Source organism: Vanellus vanellus (assembly GCF_965231255.1).
Source record: "Vanellus vanellus genome assembly, contig: HAP1_SCAFFOLD_1102, whole genome shotgun sequence".
NCBI lineage: Eukaryota > Metazoa > Chordata > Aves > Charadriiformes > Charadriidae > Vanellus > Vanellus vanellus.
In genome coordinates, this window is record NW_028126951.1 from 32,724 (window position 1) to 60,000 (window position 27,277).

Below are 27,277 nucleotides of genomic sequence, written 5' to 3' on the forward strand. Positions count from 1 at the left end.
AGGGCGGCGAAGCCGGCAGAAGCCCAGAGGGTGACCTCCTCCCGTTGGCAACTGGGCAACTGCCGGTGCAGCCCAGCAACCAGGTCCCTTTCCTCCACTAAGAAAACCCCACCCACCATCTCTCGCCTCCGGCAGCGCCTGAGCTCTGCGGAGGGTCCACCACCACGAGGTCACCCCCGCTCCAGAAAGACCCAGAAGATAAGAACAGCAGAGAATAAGGTATTGTATTTAATAGTGTTTCCCCCTTAGGTGATAGTGACGTGTAGATTTTCGGTCTTAGTTAGGCATATTTTAGCTCTTAGTTTTAGGCTTTAGTGTTGTTCTGATAGGAGTAAGGTTTGTTGTTCTTCTGAGAGGAGTAAGGTTTTTTTTTTATGTGTTCTCCTCAATTTATTAAATTGAGCTGTTGAACGTTCAAGTCCTGGGGCTGCTCTTGCTGGGTTTGAGCCAGAAATAATCGAAGCCGTCAAAACCCGTTCTGTGCGGTTGGTGGTGCGAAGCAAAGGAGAACCTGGGCCTGCGCCACACAGTGCTGTTCCCGGGTTGGTTTTCCCACTGGAGAGCGCAGCGGCACTGCCATGACAAAGCCAGCAGCAGGATTGGGGCGGGTGAAGGTGTTGGATGGCCGCGAGGCCTCTTGGTTATTTGCCAGAGTCGGCGTTGGCCTTTCGTGCTGCGCTGTAGCGCCCATCGGTGTTTGTTTGCACAAATAACGCAGCGTTTGGCAGTGACAATGGCGGTTGGGTTAGTTCAGGGAATGACATCTAAAGAAGGGGGCTGGTCTCTGCTGGCGGTGTACCGGGAGGGAGAAAAGGTTTACTTTTCGTTGCCAGGCCACCTGATTTTCATGGCTTTGTTTTTTTTTTTTTTTTTTGTTTTGTTTTGTTTTGTTTTTTTTTTTTGTGTGGCTGAATATTCCCGCCCGGTTGAAGCAAATCTGTATTTTGGTTCTGTTTTGTCTTTAAAGTATTGATCTTCAGGTCTGGGCCATGGTAAACTTCTTTCCCCAAAGCGCCCGCTTTGCAGAGCGGGTACGAACATTCTCCTTTTGTTTCCCATCACTTGTATTTATAAAAAAACTACCCTAAAAGTCAGAAGAGGCATCGGCGTGTTCACACCTCTTCCCTAAGCCTGCTCCTCACTGCCGGTGCTGCCCAAGCGATGCCAAAAAGGCGGGAGTTTGGGAAAAATACCCGGCACCCTATCTAACTGTGGTGTCCAAAACCCCGCGGGTCGATTTAACCCCCCACTGACCCAGGGAAGGGCTCCACGTGCCAGTTCCTGTTCCAAGTCTTGTTGCTGTTTCACATTGATTCTAAAAAATCAGAATGTGGATGCAAGAACAGAATTTGGACCAGATTCTCCGGCACCAGGACAGTGCACCGATGCTCCAGGGCGCTTTCCCCAGCAGCGAAGGCCTGGTCTGGCAGGAGGGCGGTGGCGGGGATGGCGAGGTACTGCCGGCTCAGCCGCCCCACGGCCAGGAAGCGATGCTCGTTCTTCTTCCACCAGCTGGTGCTGTGCTTGCAGAGGGGCTCCAGGATGTAGTTTTCCAGTTGCTGGTGGATCTCGGGCATGCTCTCCATCGGGTCCTACCCCAGAAGGATGTCGTAGCTACTCTGAGACGGGGCGCTGGCGCATGGGTCCTTGCGAGCAGGCAGCTGGCTGCCGGCATCTGCGCCTGTGGCTTTGGAATCTGAGTTTGGCACCCCAGACTGGGTGGCAGATGGGGACTGGTGGTTGCAAACCCACAACAGCGTGGTTCTCACTGGCTGGTGCAACTCGCTTCTCAGGCTGGGGCTGAGAAACTGCATCTCCTTGAAGCGCGGGTCCAAAACAGAGGTGATAACTGCTGGGCTTTCGAGCACTTTCTCGAATGCAGTTCCCTTCAGTTTGGAAGACGGCAGAACACGGAGAATGGCATTACACGCGATCTCCTCCTTGGTGTATTGATTGGACAGGGAATCAGTCAAAAGAGAAAATAAGAAAAATTAATTTGTTTTCTACTTGGATGGCAGAAATCTACGAGAGGCAATAGAAGTCGGATGGTTGAACAAAATCTTGCATGGCTTTGCGTTTGCCCTGAGCTGACAGCTGCAAAGCCTATTGTGAAACCTACTAATTTTTGTGATCGTAGTGATTTTTGTTTGTGTTTTGTTTGGATGTCTTAAGAGTATCGTTATCAAGCAATTATCTCCCCCCCAGCCCCGCCATGCCCACCAGCAGCAACGGGCCGATGGGATCCTCAGCTGTCAGGTGGGGGGCAGTGGCACCAGGGCAGGGAGGGCGATGCCTGGTACCCCCGGGCGGGCCATGCCGCCGGTGTGGCTGGAGAATGCTCCATGGCTGCTCACTGCGGCATTTCTCATGGCTGGGGGGAAACACGTTGGGAGCAGGGGGTGGGGGTGAATGGGGGAGGCAAAGCATCTGCAAGGGGCTGTGAGGGCCATGGAAAGGGGAGTGAAGGGCATCTGCAAGGTTGGAGGGGGTAAGGAGGGTGGTAGGTGTCTAAAATAGGGTGCTGGGGGTGTGCAAGGAGGGGGGACAGCAGGCCGCTGAAAGGGGGTGTAAGGCATCAGCAAGGCATCTGCAAGGCAGAGGGGTGGGGGCTCAAAGGGGGAGGCGAGGGGTACCCAAGTTGGGTGCGGGAGGGATGTGAGGAGGGGAGGAAGGCACCTGGGCAATGCCTGTTGGGGGTCTCCCCACCAGACCCCCCCTCCTCCGCATCTCGATGTGACCCCCTGGTGATGCTGTGGCCCTTCAGAGCAGGGGGACAAAGGCCACTGTCCCCACAGAGCCCCATGCCACCCGGTCACCTCAGCTATTGTCCCACCGGGCGCTTGCACGGATGCGCCTGGTGTTGGGGTGCAGGCAGGAGGTGGCTGGGTGGTCCCCCCCTCTTTCTGCATCTCCTTGGCCCGGGGGAGGGCCTGTCCGCCCCCCCGCTGCACCCATGGGACCCAGCTGCAGGAGGTGCTCTCGGGGGCAAACGAGAGGTGGGGAATTAATTAATCTGCCCTGAAATTACAGCTCACAGGAAAGACTGAGAGGAATTTGCGTCTCTGCCAGCAAGGGAAGACGGTCACGTCCTGGTGATGCTCAGCTGTGACCTGCGTGTGTCCCCCCCTCACAGCCCCACTTTGGGGCTCTGGAGATGTGTCCTCTCCCGGGTCCAGTCCCCGTCACAGCCCAAATCCTGGCTCAGGAGCCGGAGGGGTCCCTGCAGGGGATGGTGCTGACCCCCACGATAGCAAAGGAGGGAGCCACAGGACCGGTGGCTTCGTCTGGGTAGGATGGAGATGGAGAGGGGCGAGGAGGGGGGTCTCCTGCTCCGCCACCAGAGCAGCTCCCCCAGTTTGGCCCCTCATCCCCTTATAACACTGGGATCAGTGTTATTAATTACACTTTGCACGAGATTAATTACATCAATCCTCCCTCCTGCTGCTGGTGGCCAGTCCAGCTTGCGAGTGACGGGATGAGGGGGCTGAGATGGGAAGTTTGCCTGCTCGTGCGATGCTTTTGGCCTCCCCTGGCACCGGGAGGACTCAAAGCCGGACCTGAACCTCTGCTTTGTGCTTTTCCTCATCCTCAATTACACCAAAGCTTCCCCAGGGAAAGATTTTTCTTTCTAACTGGAGGAGTTGCACTGAGACAGGTAAACTGAGGCAGGACAGTCAAAAGTCCCTCTCTCTCCTGCTGGGACAAAAAAAACCCTGCAGCAAAATAATAATTTGGAGAAGTTTTCTTGAGAGGGAACAACACTCTCTGCTCCGAAAGTCAAAAGTGAGCTTGCCATCCCCTTTCCCAGCCCAGTTTCGATGATTTGATGTTTTCCAGGCGCCTGGCAGCAGCGGAGAAGGACAAAGAGGGAAGGCGAAGTGTCTGCAAGTGCTGGTACCCATCCTGGGATGGGATAATTTGCTTTCTGGAGGCATCTCTCCATCCTGCTCCATCCCATCCCAAGCCCACGCGTCCACAGATCCCATAGACTTATTAAATCCTTAAATCCTCCAGCGATTTCCTCAATGAAATAACCTTTCTGGGTCCATTTGGGTGTCTTAATCGGGAAAAAGAGGGTTTTGAGTGGCACCGTTTCCTTCGGTGGCATCTCTGTGCGAGGTTTGCCGCGATTTCTGCTGCAACAACTGGGGAAGGGTGATGGGATTCTCGGAGTGTCTTGCCACGGACCCGCTTGGCTTCTTTCTCCTGTATTTGCGCCTGAAGCTTTAATACTAAATAATAAAAAAGCAGCAGAGATCTGAGCTTGGATCCCAATGGGGTTTTAACGGATTAGACCTCGTTGTCACCCTCCTTCGCTGTGTTATTTTACATCCCATGTCGCCTTTCAGGGCGAGCCGGGGCCGTTAACCTTTGTGCTGAGCAGTGCCGGGGAGGAAGTTCATGACAGCAAATGAATCTGTAGGCTGGAAATGAGGGATTAGCTCCGCTCGGAACATAAAGTAGGGCTGGAGATAGCTGGCGGAAGCGAGGAGAGTAAAACATGGGGCTTCTCTGGACATTTCCGTACGGCGTAGGACTTGGTCTGGCTAACGAGGGTTTATGGAAGCCGCGAAGGGACAGAGGCTGTGCCGAAGGGAGACCTCTCTGAAACACCCTGATTTGATGCAGGAAATGTTGATGAAAATCAGGGCTGCCCCATAACGGGCATTTCCCCAATGGTTTGTGCCTCACGTGGTCTTTTGGCAGTTTGGGCTTTCAAATACACCCAAACACTGTGTAACACCTTTTGCCCTGCCGAGATGCAGCGTTTCCACCCCTTTTCTCTATTCTGGATAGTTTTTCCTCAAAACAGAGCAGGTTTCTCCCCATCCGCTAAGTTTTCCAAGCGGGATCAGTATTGGGGTGTATGGCTTTAAATAACTGCCGGGGTCACCCTGAACATTCCGATCCCAGCAACGGTCGCTGTTTATGTGCTGGAGATGGTGCAGACTGGGAGTCACTGGGCTGCAGTCGGAGGGTTTGGTCCTCTGATTGATCTGGAGGCTCAGTTATCCCCCAAAACCGGTGACCGACTTGAGGATGAAGCAGGAGGAGGGTCCCAAAATGACACTTCTGGAAGAGTTACAGGTGGGAGGGCTGTGCCAAGGGGCTGCGCATCCCCCCAAAAGGGGGGGAGACTTCCCAAAATCCCACTGGCATGTCGCCAGAGCAGGGAAGGATGCGGGGGGACGATGCTTTGTGCCCTGCCGGGGGCAGGTTTAGCATCGTGGGTGGGAGCACGGAGCCAAAATGGTTTCTGAGAGAGAAGCAGACTTTCCCCATGTTGCTCGGGGGGGATTTGGGGAGCTGTGATGCCCAAATCGCTCCCTTTATTCCCACTCTGACACCCCTGTAACACACTCAAGCTCGCTATTGTATTTAAATTGCGATTTTATTTCAATTGTGATTGTATCTAAGTTGCGATTTAATTTAAACAGTGATTTAATTCAAATTGGGGTTTTATTTCGGTGGCGATTTTACTTAAATTGTGATTTAATTCAAATTGGTGTTTTACTTAAGTAATGATTTTACTAAAATTGCCATTTAAAGCGATTTGATTAAGCCCCTTTTGTCCCGTGCCTTTTCTGAGGATGGGGTTTGGGTTTTTGAGTTTTTTTTCCGGTAAATCTGGAGGGGAGTAGACGCATTGCTAAGAAGGGACGGAGGGTGGTGGAGATCAGCGTGGGAGAGAGGACGGGAAAGCCACAGGCGCGTCATAATCCGGCTGCCGGGTGACGCGGGCGAGTGCCGGGAGGTGGCGGGGAGGTCGCAGCAAGTCGGCTTTGAAATTAGTACTCGGGGGCCAGAAAAAACTCATTCCCAGATGGGAACGTTTGTTCCTTTTGCTCATTAAATTAACTGGTGAGCGGGAGGTGTGAGCTTCCCGAGCGTCGCTGCTGCGCGGCGGCAGGTGATGCCATTCAGTCGAAGCAGGGATTTGGGGGATAAAAAGCAGATTTCTGGTGTTTTGCTCTTCTCTAAAGAGAAGGGTTTCCTGGAGGCCCTTTCAAAGTTGCAGTTGCGACTTGAGTGTGAGACGTGGTTGGGTTTTTATTTCTTTGAGCGTGGTGATCCCGGTGATGCCCTTCCCCAGCCCAGGGACAAGGGGAGAAGAGAACGCCTGTAGTTCTCCTTTGGCTTTTAAGGCACAGATGCTCTTCGTGCAGCACTGGCAGTGGTATTTCAGCCAAGGAGGGCATTAGCTGTTAGCCTTTGGCTTTTCTTTTGAGGAGAAAAACGCAGTTTTGTGTGGAAAGCGGGCTTGCAGCAAGAGAAGCCCGAGCCTGGTTGGGCTGAAGTCGAAGCTTCACCCTTGCAGGTTCTTGAGGGCCTTTGGAGGTTGATGGTGGCCATGTCCTGTGGCCAAGTGCCATCTAGTGAGTCCTGCAGGTATCACTTTTGGAGAATGAAACTGGCTGTGCTCAAAAGTGTGGAGTTGGGTTCCCCCACCCCACTCCACCCCAGTTTGGAAATCCCTTTTTTAATTTTAATTTTTCGAAAGGAACCACAAGAACGAAGCAGGAGGTTTGGTTTTGGTTTGAAACACTCAACTGTCTCCCCTTTTAGTAAATCCTTCCAGACTCACGGTATATACAATACAGGTGACATTACAGGTGGTTTTATTTGGGTATGGGAATAAAAACCTCCAAGTCCGTGTTTTTAGGGCTGTGCCTGGAGGAGGAGACACACAGAGGTGTGATGCTCTTGGGCTCGCGTGGCCGCAGGGATGGGTGATGACTGGGAGGACGTAAGGGAGCTCTCCTCACCCGGCCCCAACTTGTATCTTCTTCTCCTCACTAAACAGAGACACGACGAGGAGGCGGTGATTGACCAGGGAAGAACAAGCACTGCTGTCACTATTCACTATGAGAAGGAGGAGCTGGAAGGTGAGTCGGGAGAGGTGCCACCAGCCCCACGCGTTTTCCCGTCGCGCAAAGTCCCTGCCGCGTCCTGTGCTCAGCGTATGCATCACCTGCAAATAAACAAGCACAGTTATTTTCACATTGTTTTAATATTATGGCTTTTAGACAGAGGGGAAAAAGCCCCCATGGCATCTGCGGTGTGAGCGTTGGCCACAGAGCTGGGTAGTTCCCAGCTTGTTTTCTCAGAGGCTGCTCTTGGCTTGGAGAGGTCAGGAGAATAAGTTGATGGCTGCAGACACAGGGCTGTGATTTTCTTTTTTTTTTGTTCCAGACTTCATTATCACAGGACTGATTGGATCTCCTCTTGTTGCCTTGTGCCATACAAAGATTTTAAAAATAATTACCTTCTGTGGCTGCTTAATGAGCAGGTCTGAGTGTTGTCCAGCCAAAGCTGGAATTTTAGACAAGGGTTGATATTTTCAGGGCACTTTTAGGTGACCCAGAGCCATCGCTTGTTGTTGCTCTATTGTTGCAAAGTTAAACAGGCTTGGAAAAAAGGATGTCTCTGACATTCAGGGATGCAGTGAAACTAAAATGAAGAGAAGTTGGTGTTTCCTCCTGGGATGGATGCGCTGGTTTAATCGTGGCAGCGGTGTCAACCGTCTCCACAATATCGAGAGTGATGCGAACACTGCTTTTTTCGCAGGCCACCGCACCCTGTCCGTGGGCGTGCGGATGCCGCTGGTGAGGCAAAGCCACCGGTGCCACCGGCACCACCGACCCCACTGCCAGAAGCATCGGAAGAAGGAACGGGAGAAGGACTGTGCCCCGATGGAGCAGGGCTACCACTGTAAGTCCCGCCGCAGCGTTCACGAGCCTTCTCGGGGCTGTGTGGGTGCCGGGATCCTCTGCAAGCAGGTCTGTGTGGCTGATTTGTGTGGTTTGCTGTTCTTCTGAGGGAAAGTGGCATTATTTGGGAGGCAGTTGAAGGCATAATGGATTGAGGCTGGTCTTCCTTAGAGGGATCCTGCCATTAAAAATGGAAACGTGGGGAAGGAAAGTGGCCCGTCCTTATGCAGAGGTGCAATAGATGCTTCTCCTTCTCCGTGGCTCTGTGCAAGCCCGGCCAGACCCGGGGGAGAGGGGCCAGCCCAATATTTAGGGCTGAACTGGTGCCAATCAATGGCCACTTTGCGTATGAGCGTGACGGGTCGAATGCAGGTGTGGTAACGGGATTTATCTTCTGCCCCCAGACACCCCATCCCAGCGGGTGCAGTTCATCCTCAGCACCGAGGAGGACGAGCAGCATGTTCCCCACCACTTGTTCACTGAGCTGGATGAGATCTTCCTGAAGGCGGGTGAAGATGCCGAGTGGAAGGAAACGGCAAGGTAAATCCCTGCCGCCGGCTGCGGTGGCGGCCGTGGGCTCTGCCTTCCGCTCTCTGGGACGCAAAGCTTTGCAGCTGCAGGTGCCAATGCGCGGAGCCTTCTCCTCTTGCCGCCCCGTAGCTGCACCAAAGAGGTTGCAGAGCTGTGGCTGTTTTCTTGCAACGGGGCTGATCGTGCCCAATGTCCGCAGGTGGCTGAAGTTTGAGGAGGACGTGGAAGATGGCGGCGAGCGCTGGAGCAAGCCCTACGTGGCCACGCTGTCCTTGCACAGCCTCTTCGAGCTGCGGAGCTGCATCAGCAACGGGATGGTGCTGCTGGATGTTTGTGCCAACAGCATTGAAGAGATCGCAGGTACTGAGCGCACTGCGACCCGCTGGGAACGGCCGAGCTCAATTTGCCGTGGTGCCCTTCACTCCCGTATCAAGCCCTGCCCCAATGGCACGTCCTTTTCCAGAACCTCCACTGTGTTTTTAAATCGTGGGTTGCTTTTTGGATGTAGACTGGGTGTACAACAGTCACATCAGCTTTTTCTCCCAGTATGGGAGCCTTTTGAAAGCAATTTGTGGGGTCAGAGAGGCGATTAGAGAATATTCTCCGGCCAGAAAGGAGTGTCAGGGCTTGGCAGGCTGCTCTCAGGAACACGGAGTCTGCCTAAGAGCTGAACCTCCTTAAATAAGCTACTTACTACAAGCTGTTTCTTCCCGTTCTTGGTTTTTTTTTTTCCTATTGCCTTAACATCCAGGATTTAAGAGCTTTAAAGGCAGAGTTTATCTGGCAGGTGACCAAGCAGCATATTTCTGTGGGGAAGATAATTGAAGTTAATTGAAAAAGCGGCTTTGGAGAAATTATCTTTGACTGGCAGGTCTCCATTCAGCCCTTGCAAGAGCTGGAGAAGTCGGAGCCGTTCTTAGCACGTTTCTCCCTGGGCTTGGCAAATTGCAGTCGATGGGCAAAGGAAACTCTGGGAAAGTCTGTGCTAGAGATTGCTTATAATTTGTTGACATGTGTCGAGTCTAGAAAGTCTGTCTAGAAACGCCAGATCGGGCAAAAAAATCACATTATCTAGGATGGGGAATAATTATCTGAGCGGAGTGATGAATAAGCACTTTGATGATGGCTTTTAGCAAAAGAGAATTCTTCCTTTGGCTGCAAAGGCTGAACTGCATTAAAACGTCTTGCTAAGCAAGGCTGAGCCCGCGTTAGGGTATCCTGCATGTCGCAGCCTTCGCCGGGGGCTTGAGGGGTCGGGGCTTGGGGACTTTCTGCTCTGATGGCTTCGTTTCCCGTTGCCATCTCCAGATATGATCCTGGGCCAGCAAGAGCAGTCCACGGAGTTTGATGAGCGCACGCAGGCGAAAGTTCGAGAAGTGCTTTTGAAGAAGCATCACCATCAGAACGAGAAGAAAAGAAACAACCTTCTCCCCATCGTCTGCTCGTTTGCTGACATGAGCAAGAAGCAGTTAGACGTGCTTCCCCTCGACAAGCCAGGTGAGGGTTCCTGCAGGGTTTGGTACCCGGTGAGGGTTTCTGCCAGGCTTTGGCACCAGGTGAAGGTTTCTGCAGGGCTTTGGCCCCATTAGACTTCTCCTGGCAAAGGAGAAGTGTCCCGATTGCTCCTTGCCTGTCTTTCTCAGTGTCTTTCTTTCTCCTCCCAACCCAAACACTCACTCCTCATCCATCTCCCACCACTGCAGAAGCTAAAAATGGGGTGAACCATGACAGCCATGCGATGGATCTAAGCAAGGTGAGACACTCGTAGCTTTCTTACGCTTTTAGGCCAGATTTGCTCTTGCAAACTTGGCTGCAGAGTGTTCTGCAGAGTGCGGTGGGCTTTACTTTTGGGGTAATGGCCTGAAAATCCTTTGTCATGCCCAGGCGGAGCTGCGCTTCATGAAGAAAATTCCCACCGGGGCTGAAGCGTGCAACGTGCTCGTAGGAGAGCTGGATTTCCTTCGCCAGCCCATCGTGGCATTTGTCCGCCTGACCCCAGCTGTCCTCCTCTCGGGCATGATGGAAGTTCCCATCCCAATGAGGTCTGAATGAGAAGCGCAAAGTTTTTATTTAAAAAAAAAACCACCACAACAAAACACCAAATTCATGCATCAGTTGGGCGTCCCAGGGGAACACAGCCAGTGGGAGCAAGCACGTTTCTCCCACCCACATCTCCGTGCTTTCATTCCTCCCTTCCCTGCTGGAGCTTTTAAACCCATTGGCCAATTTTAATGAAAGTTGGCCCAAACCTCAAATTTGTGTTTGGTTTTGATGCGTTTCAAATTCATCACCGGAGTCGGTGAGCCTACACGTCCCCCCTGGAGCCACGCTCTGGGCTGGGAGCTCCCAGGGATTTCCTTGGGCGCCCTTTGAGTGAGGCCATGTTCTTCTCTCTCATTTTGGTTTTCTTGCCTAGGTTCCTGTTTGTTTTGCTTGGACCAGGAGGAAAAGCCCATCAGTACCATGAGATCGGCAGGTCCATGGCTACTATCATGACGGATGAGGTGTGACGAGATAAGAGATATCTCCGGGTCATTTTTTTGGGCTTTCTTCACCTCTCCCTGTCTCTGTAGTAGTGAGGAAGAGGGTTTGTTGTCCCTGTTAGCTGCCTGCAGGAGGCTAAAATCCCACCTGGGCTGCAGCCCGCGCCTCATCCTTCTCCCCAGGGTCCCCAGCACGCTGTCCCCAGTGGTGGCATTGCCAGGGCCAGTGAAACTTCTCTGCTTGAAGCAGAAGGCTGTGGTGTGCCATGGGGGACGGGAGCCTGGTGGAGATGGTTACAAATACTGTGATGCACAGATTTTTGCTTTGGGGGGAATATTTCCTGCCACTTCCAACAGGCGATTTGGGGGAAATGACCTTGCATTTAGCCAAGAGCTTATTGCACTGGTTAGGACATCCGAGATGGGTCATGCTCTCACCAGGTTGTCTCCTACGGCAGGTTTTCCACGATGTTGCCTATAAAGCCAAGAACCAGGCTGACCTGGTGGCTGGCATCGATGAGTTTCTGGATCAGGTCATGGTTTTGCCGCCAGGAGAGTGGGATCCCTCCATCCGAATTGAGCCCCCGAAAAACGTCCCTTCGCAGGTGGGTGCTGCAGCAGAAGGAGGCACGAGGGGGACGGGCAGGAGGGCAGCACGGCTGGGGGTGCTGCTCAGGGGCCCAAATTCACAGGTCACGTACCCAGCCCAAAAAGCAAAACAAGCCAGTGGCTGCAAAGACATATCTTTATCTTATTTCCATTTTAACAGGAAAAAAGGAAGTTGCCAGAAGCTCTCGATGACAGCGCTTCTCACAGCAAGCCGGAGAAGCACAGCGGTCCTGAACTGGAGCGGACAGGAAGGTGTGAACTGAAATAGTTTGGTGGGGTGTTTTTCTGTTTGCCCCTAAAATCTGAGTGTGCACCTCCCTTCTAGCAGAGTTTTGGGGTGAACTGGGTCAGTGAAGGGGCTCCAGGTTCCCAGCTTGGTCCCCTGGGCTGGGTGGGTGGGACATTTGGGCAGCTGGGCTCAGCCGCAGCATGGTTGCACAGAGGTTTTCTTGCTTTGGGGTGGAAGCAGATGTGTAAGTACCTCCAGGTAGAGCTCTGCTGCTTCTCAAAGTGAGGGACTGTTGCAATAAGAGGGGACGGGCTCTCAGGTTTGGTCTCTTTTTGTTGGAGGGGTTTTTTGTATGCCTCAGTTTCTACTGGGGCTAAAATGGGAGAAGGAGACTTCTTTTTAGCAACGGAAGTTACTCTGTGCTTATGATTGTCCTTCCTCAGCCAAGAAAACTTAACGCGGTCTTCCACGAAAATGTTGTGGTTTTTTTTTTTTCCTTCCTCCAGGCTCTTTGGAGGTTTGATCCGGGATGTGAAGCGAAAAGCCCCCTGGTTCTGGAGTGACTTTCGGGATGGTCTGAGCCTGCAGTGTCTGGCGTCCTTTCTCTTTCTCTACTGTGCCTGCATGTCCCCCATCATCACCTTCGGGGGACTGCTGGGGGAGGCGACCAACGGCCACATAGTGAGCACCTCTCTCTGTTGGGTGGCATGGGGGAGGACAAAACTCATGCAAAAGTCCTTGCTGCAGTGAATTTGCACTTGTGTTTTTCCCTCTAATGACTTAATTACTCACTGCTGCCTCTCTTCCCCGGACAGAGTGCCATGGAGTCGCTGCTGGGCGCATCCATGACCGGCGTGGTGTATTCCCTCTTTGCTGGCCAACCTCTCACCATCCTCGGCAGCACCGGCCCCGTCCTCGTGTTCGAGAAGATCCTCTACAAATTCTGCAAGTAAGGCTGACTGCTGCGGCCAGGTGCTGCGAGCGCCTTTGGAAGGCAGGGATGGAGAAAAGATGTTTTTCTTAGTGGTAGTTGGTAGATTGAAGTTGTCTTCTGTGTCACAGACATCACGCGCTGCTGCTTTAGTATGTGACGGTGCAGGAGCCCTCGGTCTCTGAAGGATGGATGGGTGGTTCGGGTTTTTTAGGGTTAAAGTGAAAGAGCAGGAGGAGGAGAAACCACAAGGATGTGGATGCCCGAGATGGGCTGCACAGGGAAGATGAGACAAATGACTCTGGTTTGGGAATGAGGGAAGATTTGCTTTCCTCTCAGTACAAACTCGGGCACTTTTTTGCATGATTTTTGCTGGAAGTGGAAATATATTTTACCCACATATCCAAAGAGTTTTCTGGTCCAATGTTTTGATGATTTTTGAGAAAGCAGGAGCTTTTCAGGCAAAATGGATATTTTCCATGACAGTCTTTTTGTTGTGGCAACTGTGATGGGAGATTAACCCCCTTATTGCAATTAAATTTATTATGAAGCCCCAACTTGCTGGCAGCAGGTAACTGGGTGCAAACCCAGCCGGTTTTGCTGTTAGGGCATCGGGGTGATGTGGGAGAACACCACCTTCCACAACAGGGACCTGACCTCAGTTAGGCTCCGAGGCGTTAACACAAGGTCATTGTTAAATAAGGATAATTAAATAATTAGCCTCTCCTCCTGCGGGCCCACACCCTGCGCCGCAGCCCCGAGGCTGTCTGTTGTAGGACGTGGAAACTGCATTTACCATCCGCAGCCTTGACACGCTCCTGAATTGCTGCCGACTTTCCCCGAAGGAAGGCACGGCTCGGAGCCTCTTGCTGCCCTCTCCACCCTGCGTTTTCTTTTGCTTTCCCAGGGACTACGCGCTCTCCTATCTCTCTCTCCGGGCATGCATTGGTCTGTGGACCGCCTTCTTCTGCATAGTGCTGGTGGCCACTGATGCTAGCTCTTTGGTGTGCTACATCACCCGCTTCACCGAAGAAGCCTTCGCCTCCCTCATCTGCATCATCTTCATCTACGAGGCTCTGGAGAAGCTGAGTCACCTGCGAGTGACCTACCCTGTGCACACGCACAGCAAGCTGGACTTCCTCACCGTCTCCTAGTGGGTTTCTTCCTCCTAAAACACCGCTGCCCCTTGGCAGGAGCTCAGGGCTGCACCTCCATCGCCTTCCCCTCACCCCTGTCTTGGCTTCTCTCCTCCCAGCTGTAAGTGTGAGGCACCGACCCATCCCAGCAACGGAACCCTGCAGTTCTGGGAGAGCAACAAGATCAATGTGTCTGGCATCACCTGGGAGAACCTCACGGTGACTGTAAGTGCCCCGAGTCACTGCTTCCTCGTGCTGCGGCCGCGGGGTCCAGGGGCACTGGCCTGGTGCAAAGCTCAGAGCCCTTCAGGTGATGGTGGGCTTCAACTTGTGCCAGTGCTGCTCTGAAAAGTCATTACTTCAGTGTGTTTAACCTCCTTGGGCCTGGGAAGGAGAGTCCACCTCTCCACCTCATCCCCGACATGGTGGGCAATAACTGTTATCCTCAGGACAGCGGTTCTGTCTGGGAGCAAGGTTCAGTGGGTGCTTTGGTTATTGGAGAAGTTGGAGGACTTAAGTTCATGCTTGAAGGCTGTAATTAGCTTCCTTAATTGGTTCCTAGTAACTCCAGGCCTTGCTTTCTTACTCAGCGCTGTCTGAAGGTACGTGCATAAACTTGCATGTCTGAGCAGCCCCTTGGGCCGTTGTTGCTGGAAGCAGAGCTCAGGCACAGGGTGGGACGCTCTTATGGACATCTTCACCCCCCTTGGCCGTGTCCTGTGAACCCGCCCCTGGGAAGGGACAATTTGTCTCTTCTCCTTTCCTGTCGCTGTTGTCTTAGCCCTCCTTCCCCGTTCCCTCTTTCGCTCTCCCCAAGAGTTCCCAGTGTTTCCTTCCCCTCTGGTGTCTTCAGCCACGGTTACCTGCCGTTCAAGCGGAGGATGTGCCATGGGTCTGTGGTACAGTGTCCCATCACATCTCCTCTCTCTGCTGTCTGTGTAGTTCCATGTGTCACTTATTCAGCTGCTGTTGATCGTTAAATATAAATCTCCGCTAGCTGCAGCAGTCCCGAGGTCACAGATCTTGGAGCAAGATCCTCCAAACCCCCAAGTTATCCGAGGTTTCCTTGCCGCATGTGCACTACCTTTGTGTCCTGATGCTCTGTTTCCCCAGGAATGTCGGTATTTGCATGGAGAGTTTCGTGGACCTGCCTGTGGACACGATGGCCCCTACACGCCCGATGTCCTCTTCTGGTGCTGCATCCTCTTCTTCTCCACCTTTGTCCTGTCGGGCTTATTGAAGAAGTTTAAAACCAGCCGCTACTTCCCGACCAGAGTAGGTAGAAGACGGCGGCCAGCAGCAGTCTCCACACTCATTTCCCAAAATGGCTTTCCCGGAGCACTAAGCAGTGTTTGCCACCGCTTGGTCAAACTGGGAAATATTGGACCTTGAAGGCCAAACTTGGATGTCTCTCACTCATTTCCAGGAGTGCAAAACAATCGTAGCGTTTCCCACCTGCCTCGTGACCTGCCCCAGAGTGGTATTTTCCCCAGGCAGTGGGAAATCGGTCTTCCAAAGTTGGTTGTTTGTTGTATTTTCATTTGTGGTTTTTTTCACCTGGTGTGCCCAAGGGGAAAGTTGATTCAAATGAGGAACTGCCATAGAAAAAGACACAAAAGACACCGTTTCTTCCTTTTGAGGAGCAAATGATGCCTCAGTGCCTTATTCCCATTGTAGCTGTGAGTGCAGCTGTAGTGGCAGACGTCTGTTCCGTTATTTTTTAATATTTATTGGCTTTTTTTTTAAGTTTGAATTTAAACCACCCTTTTCCACCTAATTAAACTTTTTTTATTGCCTGACACCAGATCTCGCAGGTACAAACACAGCAACACTATCCAAACGAGGGATTTGGCTGCATCTTCTCAGAGTGGTGGGAATTTGTTAACCAGCCTTAATGCTGTTCATGTCTTTAACTTTTCCATCTCACGGTATGGCCCCGTTTGTGCTGTCCCTTTCAGCTCTGCTTTCTTGCCCCAGGTACGGTCCGCAGTAAGTGACTTTGGTGTCTTCCTCACCATCGTCGTCATGGTCCTCATTGACTTCCTGGTTGGGATCCCGTCGCCGAAGCTCCACGTCCCCCACATGTTCAAGGTAATGGGGTGTTTTGGTGTGGAGCCGCTTTCAGCCCTTGGGGATGCCACAAGGTGATGCTGGGACAGGACAGGGCTGAGTCTGGAGATGCTGGTGGTGTTACCATCTCCTCTTCCACCTCCGAGTGCATTGTTTCCTTCTGGAAAGAGGAAGCCAGCCCCAAAACTTGATACCTACAGAAGTATCTATAGGTGCTTGCGACGAGGACGCTGGCACTGCTGAACCCGGTAGGAGAGGGTGACACGAAGGCAGGGCCAGGAGATGAGGCGGCACAGCGATGGAGAGGAAAATCAAAGCCAGTGAAGTGGCTGGGCTGGGAGTTGATCCTGATGTGTGTTTTGGCTTTGTTGCAGCCTACCAGAGACGACCGCGGGTGGTTGGTCAACCCCATAGGGCCCAACCCTTGGTGGACGGTGTTGGCCGCGCCCATCCCAGCTCTGCTCTGCACCATCTTGATATTCATGGACCAGCAGATCACGGCTGTCATTGTCAACAGGAAGGAGCACAAGCTGAAGGTAAGGGGCTGCAAGAGCTGACCCCATCCCCACCCCACTCTGGGCTGCAGGTGTGGGGAGAAGCTCCTATGCCAAGTGCTTTGTGAAGGCGTTGGTTTGGGACAATGTCAGGCTGTGTGGCAGGATGCTCTGCTGGATTAGTGATGTCACAGGGAGCAAACGAGGGGAGTTCAGATGAGCAATCTTTTGGAGGAACAAATTAATTTTTGAGCACTATAGAAGCGTGTTTTTGTTTCAAAACGCCAGCAGGAGCTGGGGGAACGATCTGTTTTGACGCGCTGCCAGGGATAACTCGGGGTCACGCCTTGCTTGCCAGTGGTAGAACTTTCTTTATGAATGAAAATAGTCTTTTTTGTTTGGTTTTTTTTGAGAAGTAGCTATTGCACAAACCTCCCAAATCCACTTGGTCTGAACCCCTGCCAGATTTTCATGCAAGGTGCTTGCGCAAAGACCGGATCCATCCTTATTTTTGCCAATTCTTCTCTTAAAGTTTCAAGAGGGTGACTTGTGCCCAAGTAGGGTTTGAGTCTGAGTCGCGACGTTGTCCTCGCTCTTGTGCTGTGAGATGCTCTGTTCCTTGTTTTGCTGCCCACAGAAAGGATGCGGGTACCACCTGGACCTTTTCATGGTGGCCGTGATGCTCGGGGTGTGCTCCGTGATGGGGCTGCCCTGGTTTGTGGCTGCGACTGTCCTGTCCATCACCCACGTCAATAGCCTCAAAGTGGAGTCTGGCTGCTCAGCTCCAGGAGAACAACCCAAGTTTCTGGGGATACGAGAGCAGAGAGTCACCGGCTTGATGATCTTTGTGCTCATGGGCTGCTCTGTCTTCTTCACTTCGGTGTTAAAGGTAAGAGGAAAATGCAAAACGCCCAACAAGCGTGAGCTTTTTGGAGGTTTGACAAAAACCATCCCCTCCCTCCAGGCCTGAGTAGGTGTGGAGCAGAGGAGGAGGCGATCCCAAACCTTAAGGCTTGGCCCACAGTGGGAACCAGCCTCAGTTACCCTTTCCAGCCCTTCACACCCCAGTTTGGTGTCCTCGAGGCAAGCGAGCAGGACAACTGCTTTAATTCCCAGGTGTCTCTCAGGCCCACCTGTGTTTATGGGTTACGATGAAGCGGATTCAGACCAGTACACTGCTCTCTTTCAAGCAGGCAGCACCTTATGGGATGCAATTGGCTCCCCCAAATGCCTCCCAACAGCCGTTCCCAGTAGCTAAACACACCAAAATCATCCCCGTGGGCTTCCTTGTGTGTTCCTCCCACAAAGTCACCACAGCTCAAGGCTAAAAGGAGGCACTTCGCTTTTGCGTGTTGCCACAAAAATGTGTAGAAATGTTCTTCTCCCATCACAGAACGTGGTGTACAGTTTCATTGGTGAAATGACCTATTTTCCTCCAACCTTTCAGGAAAATAGGATTATTCTAATGAAACGTAACTCAGAAGCTCAGCCTAAAGCAGAGCATTCACTCACTCACTCTCACGCACAAAACCTCTACGGGTTAAGAGGTGACACATCTCTAACCCTGTGGAAACTGGAAAGCTTTAGGCAATTTTAGGCAGTGCCTCTAGAAGAGAGCAGTAATACTGAAAAAGCAATTAAAAAAATAAATTATTTCATTCTTTTTTTTTAATTTCCCAGTTTATACCCATGCCTGTGCTTTACGGTGTCTTTCTCTACATGGGTGTGTCGTCGCTCAGAGGGACTCAGGTATGGACTCTTACAGCGTTCGGCTCCCTGCTGTGTCATCTCCAGAGAAGCAGGAAAAAAGCAGTGGTGTGGGAGAAAACCTCCCCAAAAGCAGGCAGTGAAAGTATTTTGTATAAGGAGAAGATTGGTGGGGGCACAGGAGGTACGTAGGGCAGGAGGACCAGGCAAGTTCAGCGCGCTCTGCGTCACAGTTTGGGACAGGGCAGTGTTTGGTGTGGTGAAAATGGGGGAATTCAGTGCAAAGCGAAGGCGATTTCTACTGCCGGTGGGAATCCTCGCTGGGGGATTGAGTGGGCTGAGAAATGCCAAATAACAAACAGAAGAATAGAATATATTAAACATATATTTTTATAGAAGAACAGGGAGGGGGGGTGAGATGGTCTGAGGAGGACCTGGGGGTGCGGACTGATGAGAAGCTCACCGTGAGCCGGCAATGCGCGATCACAGCCCAGAAGGCCGACCGCATCCTGGGCTGCATCAGCAGTGTGGCCGGCAGGGCGAGGGGGGATTGTGCCCTCTGCTGTGCTCTGCTCTGGGGAGACCCCCTGCAGTGCTGCCTCCAGCTCGGGGACCACAGCACAGGAGAGCCATGGACCTGGTGGAGTGGGGCCAGAGGAGGCCCCGGAGCTGCTGGGTGGGCTGGAGCCCCTCTGCTGGGAGGACAGGCTGGGAGAGTTGGGGGTGTTCAGCCCGGAGAAGAGAAGGCTCCGGGGAGCCCTCAGAGCCCCTTCCAGTGCCTAAAGGGGCTCCAGGAGAGCTGGGGAGGGACTCTGGATGAGGGAGGGGAGCGATGGGACGAGGGGGGATGGTTTGACACTGACAGAGGGCAGATTGAGATATCAGGGAGAAATTTTTCCTGTGAGGGTGGCGAGGCACCAGCGCAGGTTGCCCTGAGAATCTGTGGCTGCCCCATCCCTGGAGGTGTTCAAGGCCAGGTTGGTCGGGGCTTGGAGCAACCTGGGCTGGTGGGAGGTGTCCCTGCCCAGGGCAGGGGGTGGGACTGGCTGGTGTTCGAGGTCCCTTCCAACCTAAACCCTTCTGTGATTCTATAATAGAAGGATGTGGAATAATTGCAATTTGGTGGGCAGCTCTCATGGACACACTGGTTTATAGATGGAGCAAAGGGAAAACGGGTGCTGCTCCTGGGAGGAACAAAGTGGGATCCAGGATTTCTCACTGCATGTGAGATCCTGAAAACTCCTTCCACGTCCCAACAGGGCCAGAAACTTTCCACAGCCCCAAGGGGTAACTTTTCTGCTTTTATTTTGCAGTTCTTCGACCGCTTGAAGCTCTTTTGGATGCCGGCAAAACACCAGCCGGATTTCATCTACCTGCGGCACGTTCCCTTGCGGAAGGTGCATTTCTTCACCGTGATCCAGCTCATCTGCCTCGTCCTGCTCTGGGCCATCAAGGTGTCCCGTGCTGCCATCATCTTTCCCATGATGGTAAGAGCCGGTGCCGCTCAGCAGCGGGACGTTTGCAGCGTCGGAGATGTAACATCATCTCAGACCTCACCCCCTCTTCCTTCTTATTTTGTGAAGGTTTTGGCTCTCGTGTTTGTCCGGAAAGTGATGGACTTCTGCTTCTCAAAGCGGGAGCTCAGCTTTTTGGATGACCTTATGCCAGAAAGCAGGAAGAAGTTGGCCGATGCCAAAAATGAAGCCAAAGAAGAAGAGGTGATGCTTGCTGGGTGCTCGGGGGTGGGTGTCTCCCTCAGGCTCTGAGATTGCCTCTTTCTGTCACAGCTTCTCTTGAAATGTTGGGGGAAGATCCGAACTCAATAGAAATAGATCCTGACAGCCTGGATCCCGCATCATAACCTTGTTTTTAAATTAGCAGTGAGCTTAACACTTGAATAGCGGTATAATTTTTAAAGGTGCCATTTATAATCAACATTATAATTATGATGGAAAGATTTGCTCGTAAGGGTGGTTTTAACCCCACCCCAAAATGTTTGGAGTGAAAGGTCTTTCCCCGGCTGCGCTAACAGAAGGTCAGAAGGAGAGGGCAGCATGTGGGTTTTGCTGGGTGTTTAGTTTATCTCCACTTCGATCATAGACAGAGAACTTTGATTTGTCCCTTTTTATGTCAGGAGTCCCAGGAGATGATGGAAGCTGCTGCTGCAAACTCCGTTCGGCTGCAGCTGGGCAAGACCAGCAGCGCGGATATCCCAAAGCCAAGCAGCGACAGGTAAAGCCCCACCAAGCAGCAGGACCCCCGGCAAGATCAGCCTGAAGGGGGTTGGCAGAATTTTCTCCACGTTTATCTTTGCTGAGCATCCCAGCGCCATGCACTCAGCTTGGCGGGAAGAGCAAATTTATGGGCAGGGCGGGCGGCAGAGCGCTGGCACAGGCTGCCCAGAGAGGTGGGGGAGTCTCCCACTCGGGAGCCATTCCAAACCCGCCTGGAGGTGTCCTGTGCCACTGCTGTAGGTGCCCCTGCTCTGGTGGGGGTGGGACTGGGGGAGCTCCAGAGGGCCCTTCCAGCCCTGACCAGTCTGGGATTCTGTGCAGAGCCTTTGCACAGAGCTGTAGCTCTGCGGCTCTCCGGCTCGCCTTCCAAACCTCCTCCTCCCACCCAACCCGCTGTGCTTATGCGCAGCTTTGGTTCTCCTCCCCCCTGTTCCTCTTGCTGGTGCTGATGCGCTGGGTGGCGTCAGTTCCCACAGTCACAGATTGCTGTCTCAAATATTTATTGCAGGACTGATCCTTCGGAGATTAATATCTCGGATGAGATATCAAAAACAACCGTGTGGAAGGCTCTCACTATGAGCACGGAAACAGTCTGAATCTGGGGAGGAAAGAGGTAAATGATCGCGTGGGAACGTGGCCGTGCTCCTTTGCGAGCGGTGGCACGTGCCTACGGCTTTTTTTTTTTGCCGGCAATGCCGAGCAAGCGGCGAGGGCTGCGGCACACGAACCAGCTCCTCTCTGCCGGCGCGGTCCCACGAGCGGGGCAGCAGCCCCACTGATGACTCTCTCCCTCCTTTTCTCTCTCCTCCTTCCCCCCAACTCCAGTTTTCATGTGTAGGAATCTTGACTTTGAAGGAGAGGCGTGAGAACGTGACTCGGGGATGTGCCCACGCAGACATGGGCAGAAACCGCTTTTATTTTGTTTTCCAGTTGGCGGATTCCCCTTTAAGCCACGGCGATGGTTTCAGCTGTCCTTGGTGTGCTTCAGGCATTCCCTCTCTCCAGAGCAGCAAACTGAGGCGCACATGACAGTCAGTGGGAGTTCGGTGGTGTTCCGCCTCTGTGTGTTCTTGTGTTGGTTGTTGCCGTTTTTTAGCAGTAGAGGGACTGCTGCCGCCTCATTGTTCAGTGCTATTTTTTTAATATCTCACTCCTCCTCTTCTGTTTCTCTTTTTTTTTTGTTCCCCCAAAATAAACTCTGAATGTTTCTGTTGTATGTGACGCTTTCTCCACTTTCTTCTTCATCGCGACCAGGTTCTTGGGTCTGGTTTGGGGTCCTGCCTTCAGTTCGCCCTTCTGTCTCTCCCTGGCAGGAGAGGGATGCCCTCCGTGGCGGGGCAGCGCGGAGCGCCCGAGCGGTTGGGCCGAGGCGAAGGAAAAGCATTTGCTCCCTGCGCTCCAGTTTTACATTGGGTTTTTTTTTGAATTTTTGTTTGTTTGTTTGTTTGTTTTATGATAATTATTTTTCTTGCTTCGGCTCTGCCATCAGCCTGGAAGCTGCAAAAGGCAGAAATGGTGCCTTCTCCTCCCCCGGCTGTTAAATTAATATAAGGCAGCGCTTCAGATCAAACCCCTCCAATCCGTCGGGTGGTGGCGGGAGCGGCCAGGCGAGACCTGGGGCTCTGTGTCCCCGGGCTGCCCCTCCGCTGTCCCTCCGCTTTCCTTCCTTTTCCCTCCCTGGCTCTCTCGCTGTGGTGTTTTTTCCTCCTCCCCTCTCCTCGCAAAGCCGCGTCTCTCTCACAGGGTGGGATGAGCCCGGAGGCAAGTGGGAAGGTGCCTTTTCCTCCTCCTTTTTCCTGCCCCTTTGCAGGAAGAAGCTGTTGAGCAGAGATGGTTCTCGTGCTCTCTTCCCATCTCGGGGGGGTCGTTGGGCTGCGGCGTGGGGCTGCGGAGCCCGGGAGGAGAGGACAACCCCGAAGAAAAGGTCCCCTTGCTGCCCTCCACCAGCAGCGGTGGGATGGGTGCAGGGACCCTCCTGCCATCGGCTTATCCCGTCCCCTGCGGGAGCCTTTTTCTGCAGCAAACCGACCCAAAACGACAACGGCACGTTGGTGCTTCTTGCTAAATGGGGAGGGGGGAGAAAAACAAATCATCTATCAGTTTGCTCTGTAAGGATGGAAGCGGCGCATCCCCAAACAGGGCCAAAATCAGGCGGCTTTTACGGGACGGGGTTTTGCAAAGCGGCTGGTGCCAGTGCCCCACGGTGACGGTCGGAGGGGGAAGAAGCTGGTTGAGCCCTTAAAAAGAGGAAAAGAAAAAGGCTTGGAGGAAGGGAAAGGTGCAGCGCCGGGGTTTCCTTGCTGCTGTTCCTCCGGGATGCCCGTGCATGTCCCCTCCACGCTGCCCTCCCGGCAGGACCGTGCTCGCTGCTCCGGCTCTGCCTCCCCGGAGGGGAAAGGTCCCAGAGCAGGAGAGTCCCTGTCTCTCCCCCCTTCCCAAAAGAAACTTTAATTTAATCGTTACACTGGTGACCCACAGTGGCTGTGGGACTGGGGGCTGTGGTACCAGCCCTATTGCTGCCCTGCCCTTAAAATGGAATTATACACTTCTAATATAGGGCAATTTGGGTTTTTTTTTCCATTTTGTTTTCCTGCCTGTAAAAGGAGGGAGTGGGGCTGAGCTTCACTCCCTCCTGGCCGGGACCGGGGCCAGAGCCTGGGATTGTTTTCGGCACGTGCCGGGCATCACTCCGGCAGAGACAGAAAGGAAGAAAATCACCCTGGAGGGAAAACGCGGACGGTTTTGGGGCAGAGTGGGCTGAGTCCGGCTCTGCATCTCCCCCCTCCCCAGGGGCCACAAAACCTTGGCAGCTGCCTCCAAAAGTCCTTACTTAAAAAGCAAAGCAGATTTCCCCGGCGCGGCCCTCTTCTGCATTCGAAGCTCGGGGGTTTTTGCTGCTTACAGGGTGAGATTTTTTATTTATTTATATATTTATGTATTTATTTTTAATTAAATGAAAGCTGAGGCCTTGGTTAACAACGTGACTCTGAGCCACCTAAAAGGCGGCTGTAACCCCCCGGGCTGACTGTGGGACACAGTGCTGCGCCTGTCCCCCCCTTCGTGCCCCGTAATCCCACGGCCGGCTCTGTATTTTGGGAGGATTTAATATTTCCCTGTGCAGAGGAGAATTTTACGGGGAGGAGTCGGGAGGAAAAATCTCTCTCAAAGCTGCTGCTGGAGTCGCTTTAGGAATCAAAAGAGATATCCCTGCAGTGACCCGCAATGCTTTAGTTGGCAGCAAAGCCCCTTCCCAGCGAGGCGGGACGGGGGCTGCTGTGTGCTTCGGTGCCTTCAAACAGCTCCTCACACCCCCGGGGGCCCCTCGAAAGAAGTTTCCTAAAATGATACGCATAAAAGAGATCCTTAAGCGGGGTGTGTGTGTATGTAATGTAAAAAGGTAATAAAAAAGGGTGGGTTTTTTTTAATTATTTTAATTCCCCCCCCCTCCCCCCAGTGCGCTACATGTAGAAATACACCAATTATTTTTGTTGCGCAGATGCTGAAATATATTTATTTTATTGTAAGAGATGATCTAGTTTGGAAACACTCCGTGTTGTAAATAAAACTGGAGGTGGGGGGTGGGGGAATCCCCCAAGCGAATCTGTGTTAGTTATCACTTTGAATCTTTGTGTGGTTTTGTGTTTGGTTTTAGTTTTTTTGTTTCATTGGGTTTTTTTAATTTATTCTGGGTTCATTCTGTGGAACACAAATGACACAAATCCCTGTCGCCGTCGTGTGGGTCCCGTCGGTGGAGCGTCACTGTGGACTGAGGGGTTCCCCCCGCCGGAGCTGGGACTGTCGTCCCTTTTTCTCTTGTTGCCCATTGAACGTAATGGGAAAAAAAATGGAATAAACCTCTCGTTTGTCTCACTGCGCCGCTGCCGTGTCTTTGGGAGGGCGGGGAGGAGGTGGAGGGGGCTGTGGAGCTTTTTTTGAGGGGGGGGGGGGGGGGGCGGAGGGGATGGAGGAGTGGGCAGCACTGATTTTTGGGAGAAAGCCCATTTGCCTGGGGCTGGGGGTGGGGAACCAGCTGACTGGGGAAAGGGCTGAAATTAGCGGGTTTGGGGGGTTGAAAAATTTAATGACTTAACTATGTTTTGGTTTTTAATTTATTTTTTTTTAATTTGGGTTATTAAATTTGGGGGTTTAAATTTTGTTGTTTACTTTAATTTGGGTTTTTAAATGTTTTTTTTATATATAATTTTGGTTGTTTCTCTGTGCAAGTAATTGCAATGAGCTCTGTGTTGCAGGAGGGAGGGGACAGCAGTGTCACACGTGTCCCCTCTGCCAGACCGTGGGGTGCTCAGGGAGCTCAGAAAGGGGACTGGGGGGGATGGAGGGGCCGGCGCACAACAGAAATTGAGCATTTCTTCCTCCCTACATTCTTGGGGGTATATTTTTGCCCATTTGCAATAGTTAATTAGCATTACATTAAATCCAAAGAGATTGTAGTTATCTTTCATATAGTATTTTTTTTATTCATTTCTTTCAAACCCCCCTCTGGCACAGGTCTGTGGGGTCAGGCAGGCGCATCCCCAGTGCCCTTTTACCTAAAACTTGAGGAACTGAGTGAAAAAAGAGGGCACCTGAGCCAAGCCAGGGGTCAGAGCCTGGAAATCCCGGGGGACCGGTGGCGTGCGGGATCCCCATGCGATGCTCGGAGGCGTTGGAGACGTCAGAAACCGGCAGCCGGATTTAGGGAAGGTTTTATTATGATTTAGGGAAAGCTGCAGGATCCGCAGTGCTGTGGGAGCAGTTACAGAGAAAACTGAGCCGGAGAAATCGAGGTTTGAAGGGGCGGTCGAGCCGCGGGGGCACTTACCTTCTGCAAAGACAGCAGTTCCCCTAAAAGCAAGATCCTCTTTTCCTCCTTCGAGCTGGTTGTGGCTGAACTCTTCTCCTCACCGGTGCCTTTAAGCTGGTTAGCAGGATGCTAAAAGCTGACGGGTAGGTCACCGCTACTCCTGGTTTTAGTCGGATGGGTCGTTATGAATCATTACAGCGTTTTTTAAGTGGGGCTGTTGCAAAAAATACAGTTGTTGCAGTATTTCCCACCTTACGCCTTCAGCGAGGGGCTGGTTTGGTGGTTGGGGGTGGGGGGTGGTGGGGGGTGGGGGGTGGTGGTGGTGGTGGTTCTCTTTTCTATTTTTTTCCACTCTTTGGACCAAAGGAGTGACCTGTGGGTTTCCTCCTTTCAGGTGAGATGGCCCTGTGGTGCCACAGCCCATCTCGCAGGGAGGAATGATTTCTCTGCCCACGGGGCCACCCTTTCCAACACCTTTGGTTTGAGTTGAAAAAGTTAAGAAACAAAGAAGAGGGAAAATGTAAAAGAAGCCTTTGGGTACCCAAGCACCGGCTGCTGCTTTTCGCCGAGTGAAACTCGGGTGGGAGCTCATCAGCTGGACAGACACCATCATAGACTCACGGAATGGTTTGGGTTGGAAGGGACCTTGAAGATCATCGAGTTCCACCTCCCGCCATGGGCAGGGACACCTCCCACTAGACCCAAGCCTGGTTTCATCCCCCAAGGTCAGATCTGAAACTGGGGCTGTTCCCCACCAAGTGTCAAGGACCGGCGCAAGAAGTGCAATTCCTGGGGCTCTGGTGGATTAAAGGAGCTGCTTCGGTCCCTCAAGATACCCTAAAAAAAACAGAACAGGGGCAGAATCCACCCAGTGTGAAGGAGTTACAGCAAGTTCTAGGAACTTTAAGCTGTTGGCATAAACACACCCCTGGCTTTTCCATCATTGCTCGCCCCTTGATGATTTGCTCAGGAAGGGAAAATCCTGGGAATGGACTGACCAACATACCAATGCCTTGGAATTGCTAATAAAAGAGCTGAGGTTATTCCAACAACTTGGTCCTATACATCCAACTGACCCTGTCCATGTAGAATGGGGGTTCAGTGAACGTGGTTCTCACTGCACTTTTGGCAGAAGGGACCCCACACACCTCCACTCCCCACACCGACAACCCTCCCCCTCCCCCAACGCTCCAAAAAGCAGCATTCCTTAGTGCAGACTCCTTAAGCTGACTCCACAGCTACGGCTCCCCGTCGGCTCTGGGGGAGACAAGGGGGCCCCGGGGCTCTCCGTGGGCTTTAAAGGGGTCCCAGGGCTGCCCACGGGCAGAGAGAGGGGTAGGAGAAGAAAAAAGGAGGGAGAGGAGAGGAGAGGAGAGGAGAGGAGAGGAGAGGAGAGGAGAGGAGAGGAGAGGAGAGGAGAGAGGAGAGGAGAGGAGAGGAGAGGAGAGGAGAGGAGAGGAGAGGAGAGGAGAGGAGAGGAGAGGAGAGGAGAGGAGAGGAGAGGAGAGGAGAGGAGAGGAGAGGAGAGGAGAGGAGAGGAGAGAAGAGAGGAGAGGGAGAGAGAGGAGAGGAGAGGAGAGGGAGAGGAGAGAGAGAAGAGAGGAAGGAAGAGAAGAGAAGAGAAGAGAAGAGAGAGAAGAGAAGAGAAGAGAAGAGAAGAGAAGAGAAGAGAAGAGAGAGAGAAGAGTCGAGGGGAGGAGGAGAATGGTGGGGGAAGGGTTGAGGGTGTGGGAGTGAGCGTGTGAGGGGGGAGTGAGGGGAATGGGTGTTTGTGAGGGGGGGAAGGGGTTTTCGTGAGTGGGAGAGGAGAAGGAGAGGAGGTTTGCAGGGCTGTGAGGTGCCTGTGAGAGAGGAGGCCCCGGAGGGAGGTGAGTGGAAAGGGCTGTGTGTGGAAAGAAAAGCTTTAAGGACAGGCTGGGCTGGGGAAAGGTGGTGGGCCCCGAGGGAGGGCTTGGGGAGCGGGCTAGAAGCGTGGGTTTGGGGCAAAACTCTGGGAAAGAAACTGCAGGGACAGGGCCAATCTGAGGATACAGTTTTAGCGAAGCTTCAAGCAAAGGGTGACCAAAGGTGCCTCTTGCCCTTTTGTGGGCGGGTTTTGTCTAAGTTATTCATGCGAGTGGATTTTTGCCACACGGGATGGGAACGTTCGCTTCCCAGGATAGCTGATGCCCCTGGATAACCACTGCCCGCGAAGCACTGCGAAACCCCGTGTTCAAAAAATGAGAACAAAGGCCGTGTTTTGCCTCTCGGAAGGATCTCTAAGCACCGTCTCCACGTTATTTTCAGTACCTTTCCTGGTTGTTTTCTTTCCCCCCACCCCTGTGATGTCCGTCGAGG

General features: G+C 52.7%; 1 protein-coding gene across 1 annotated transcript; it reads left to right on the top strand.

The window, feature by feature from the left end:
- Positions 1 to 6,805: 6,805 nt before the first annotated feature.
- On the top strand, positions 6,806 to 20,732 carry LOC309685602 (electroneutral sodium bicarbonate exchanger 1-like; the record flags this gene model as incomplete). Its single annotated transcript, XM_082501342.1, has 23 exons — positions 6,806 to 6,887; positions 7,570 to 7,713; positions 8,117 to 8,252; positions 8,443 to 8,603; positions 9,552 to 9,740; positions 9,887 to 9,996; positions 10,128 to 10,285; positions 10,660 to 10,747; positions 11,185 to 11,331; positions 11,496 to 11,587; positions 12,071 to 12,245; positions 12,380 to 12,513; positions 13,403 to 13,648; positions 13,751 to 13,856; positions 14,745 to 14,906; positions 15,609 to 15,722; positions 16,076 to 16,237; positions 16,833 to 17,084; positions 17,876 to 17,944; positions 19,216 to 19,389; positions 19,486 to 19,620; positions 20,037 to 20,134; positions 20,645 to 20,732. Coding segments are annotated over 23 exons (3,222 nt in total), but the record flags the coding sequence as incomplete, so codon positions are not given.
- Between the last annotated feature and the right edge of the window lie 6,545 nt (positions 20,733 to 27,277).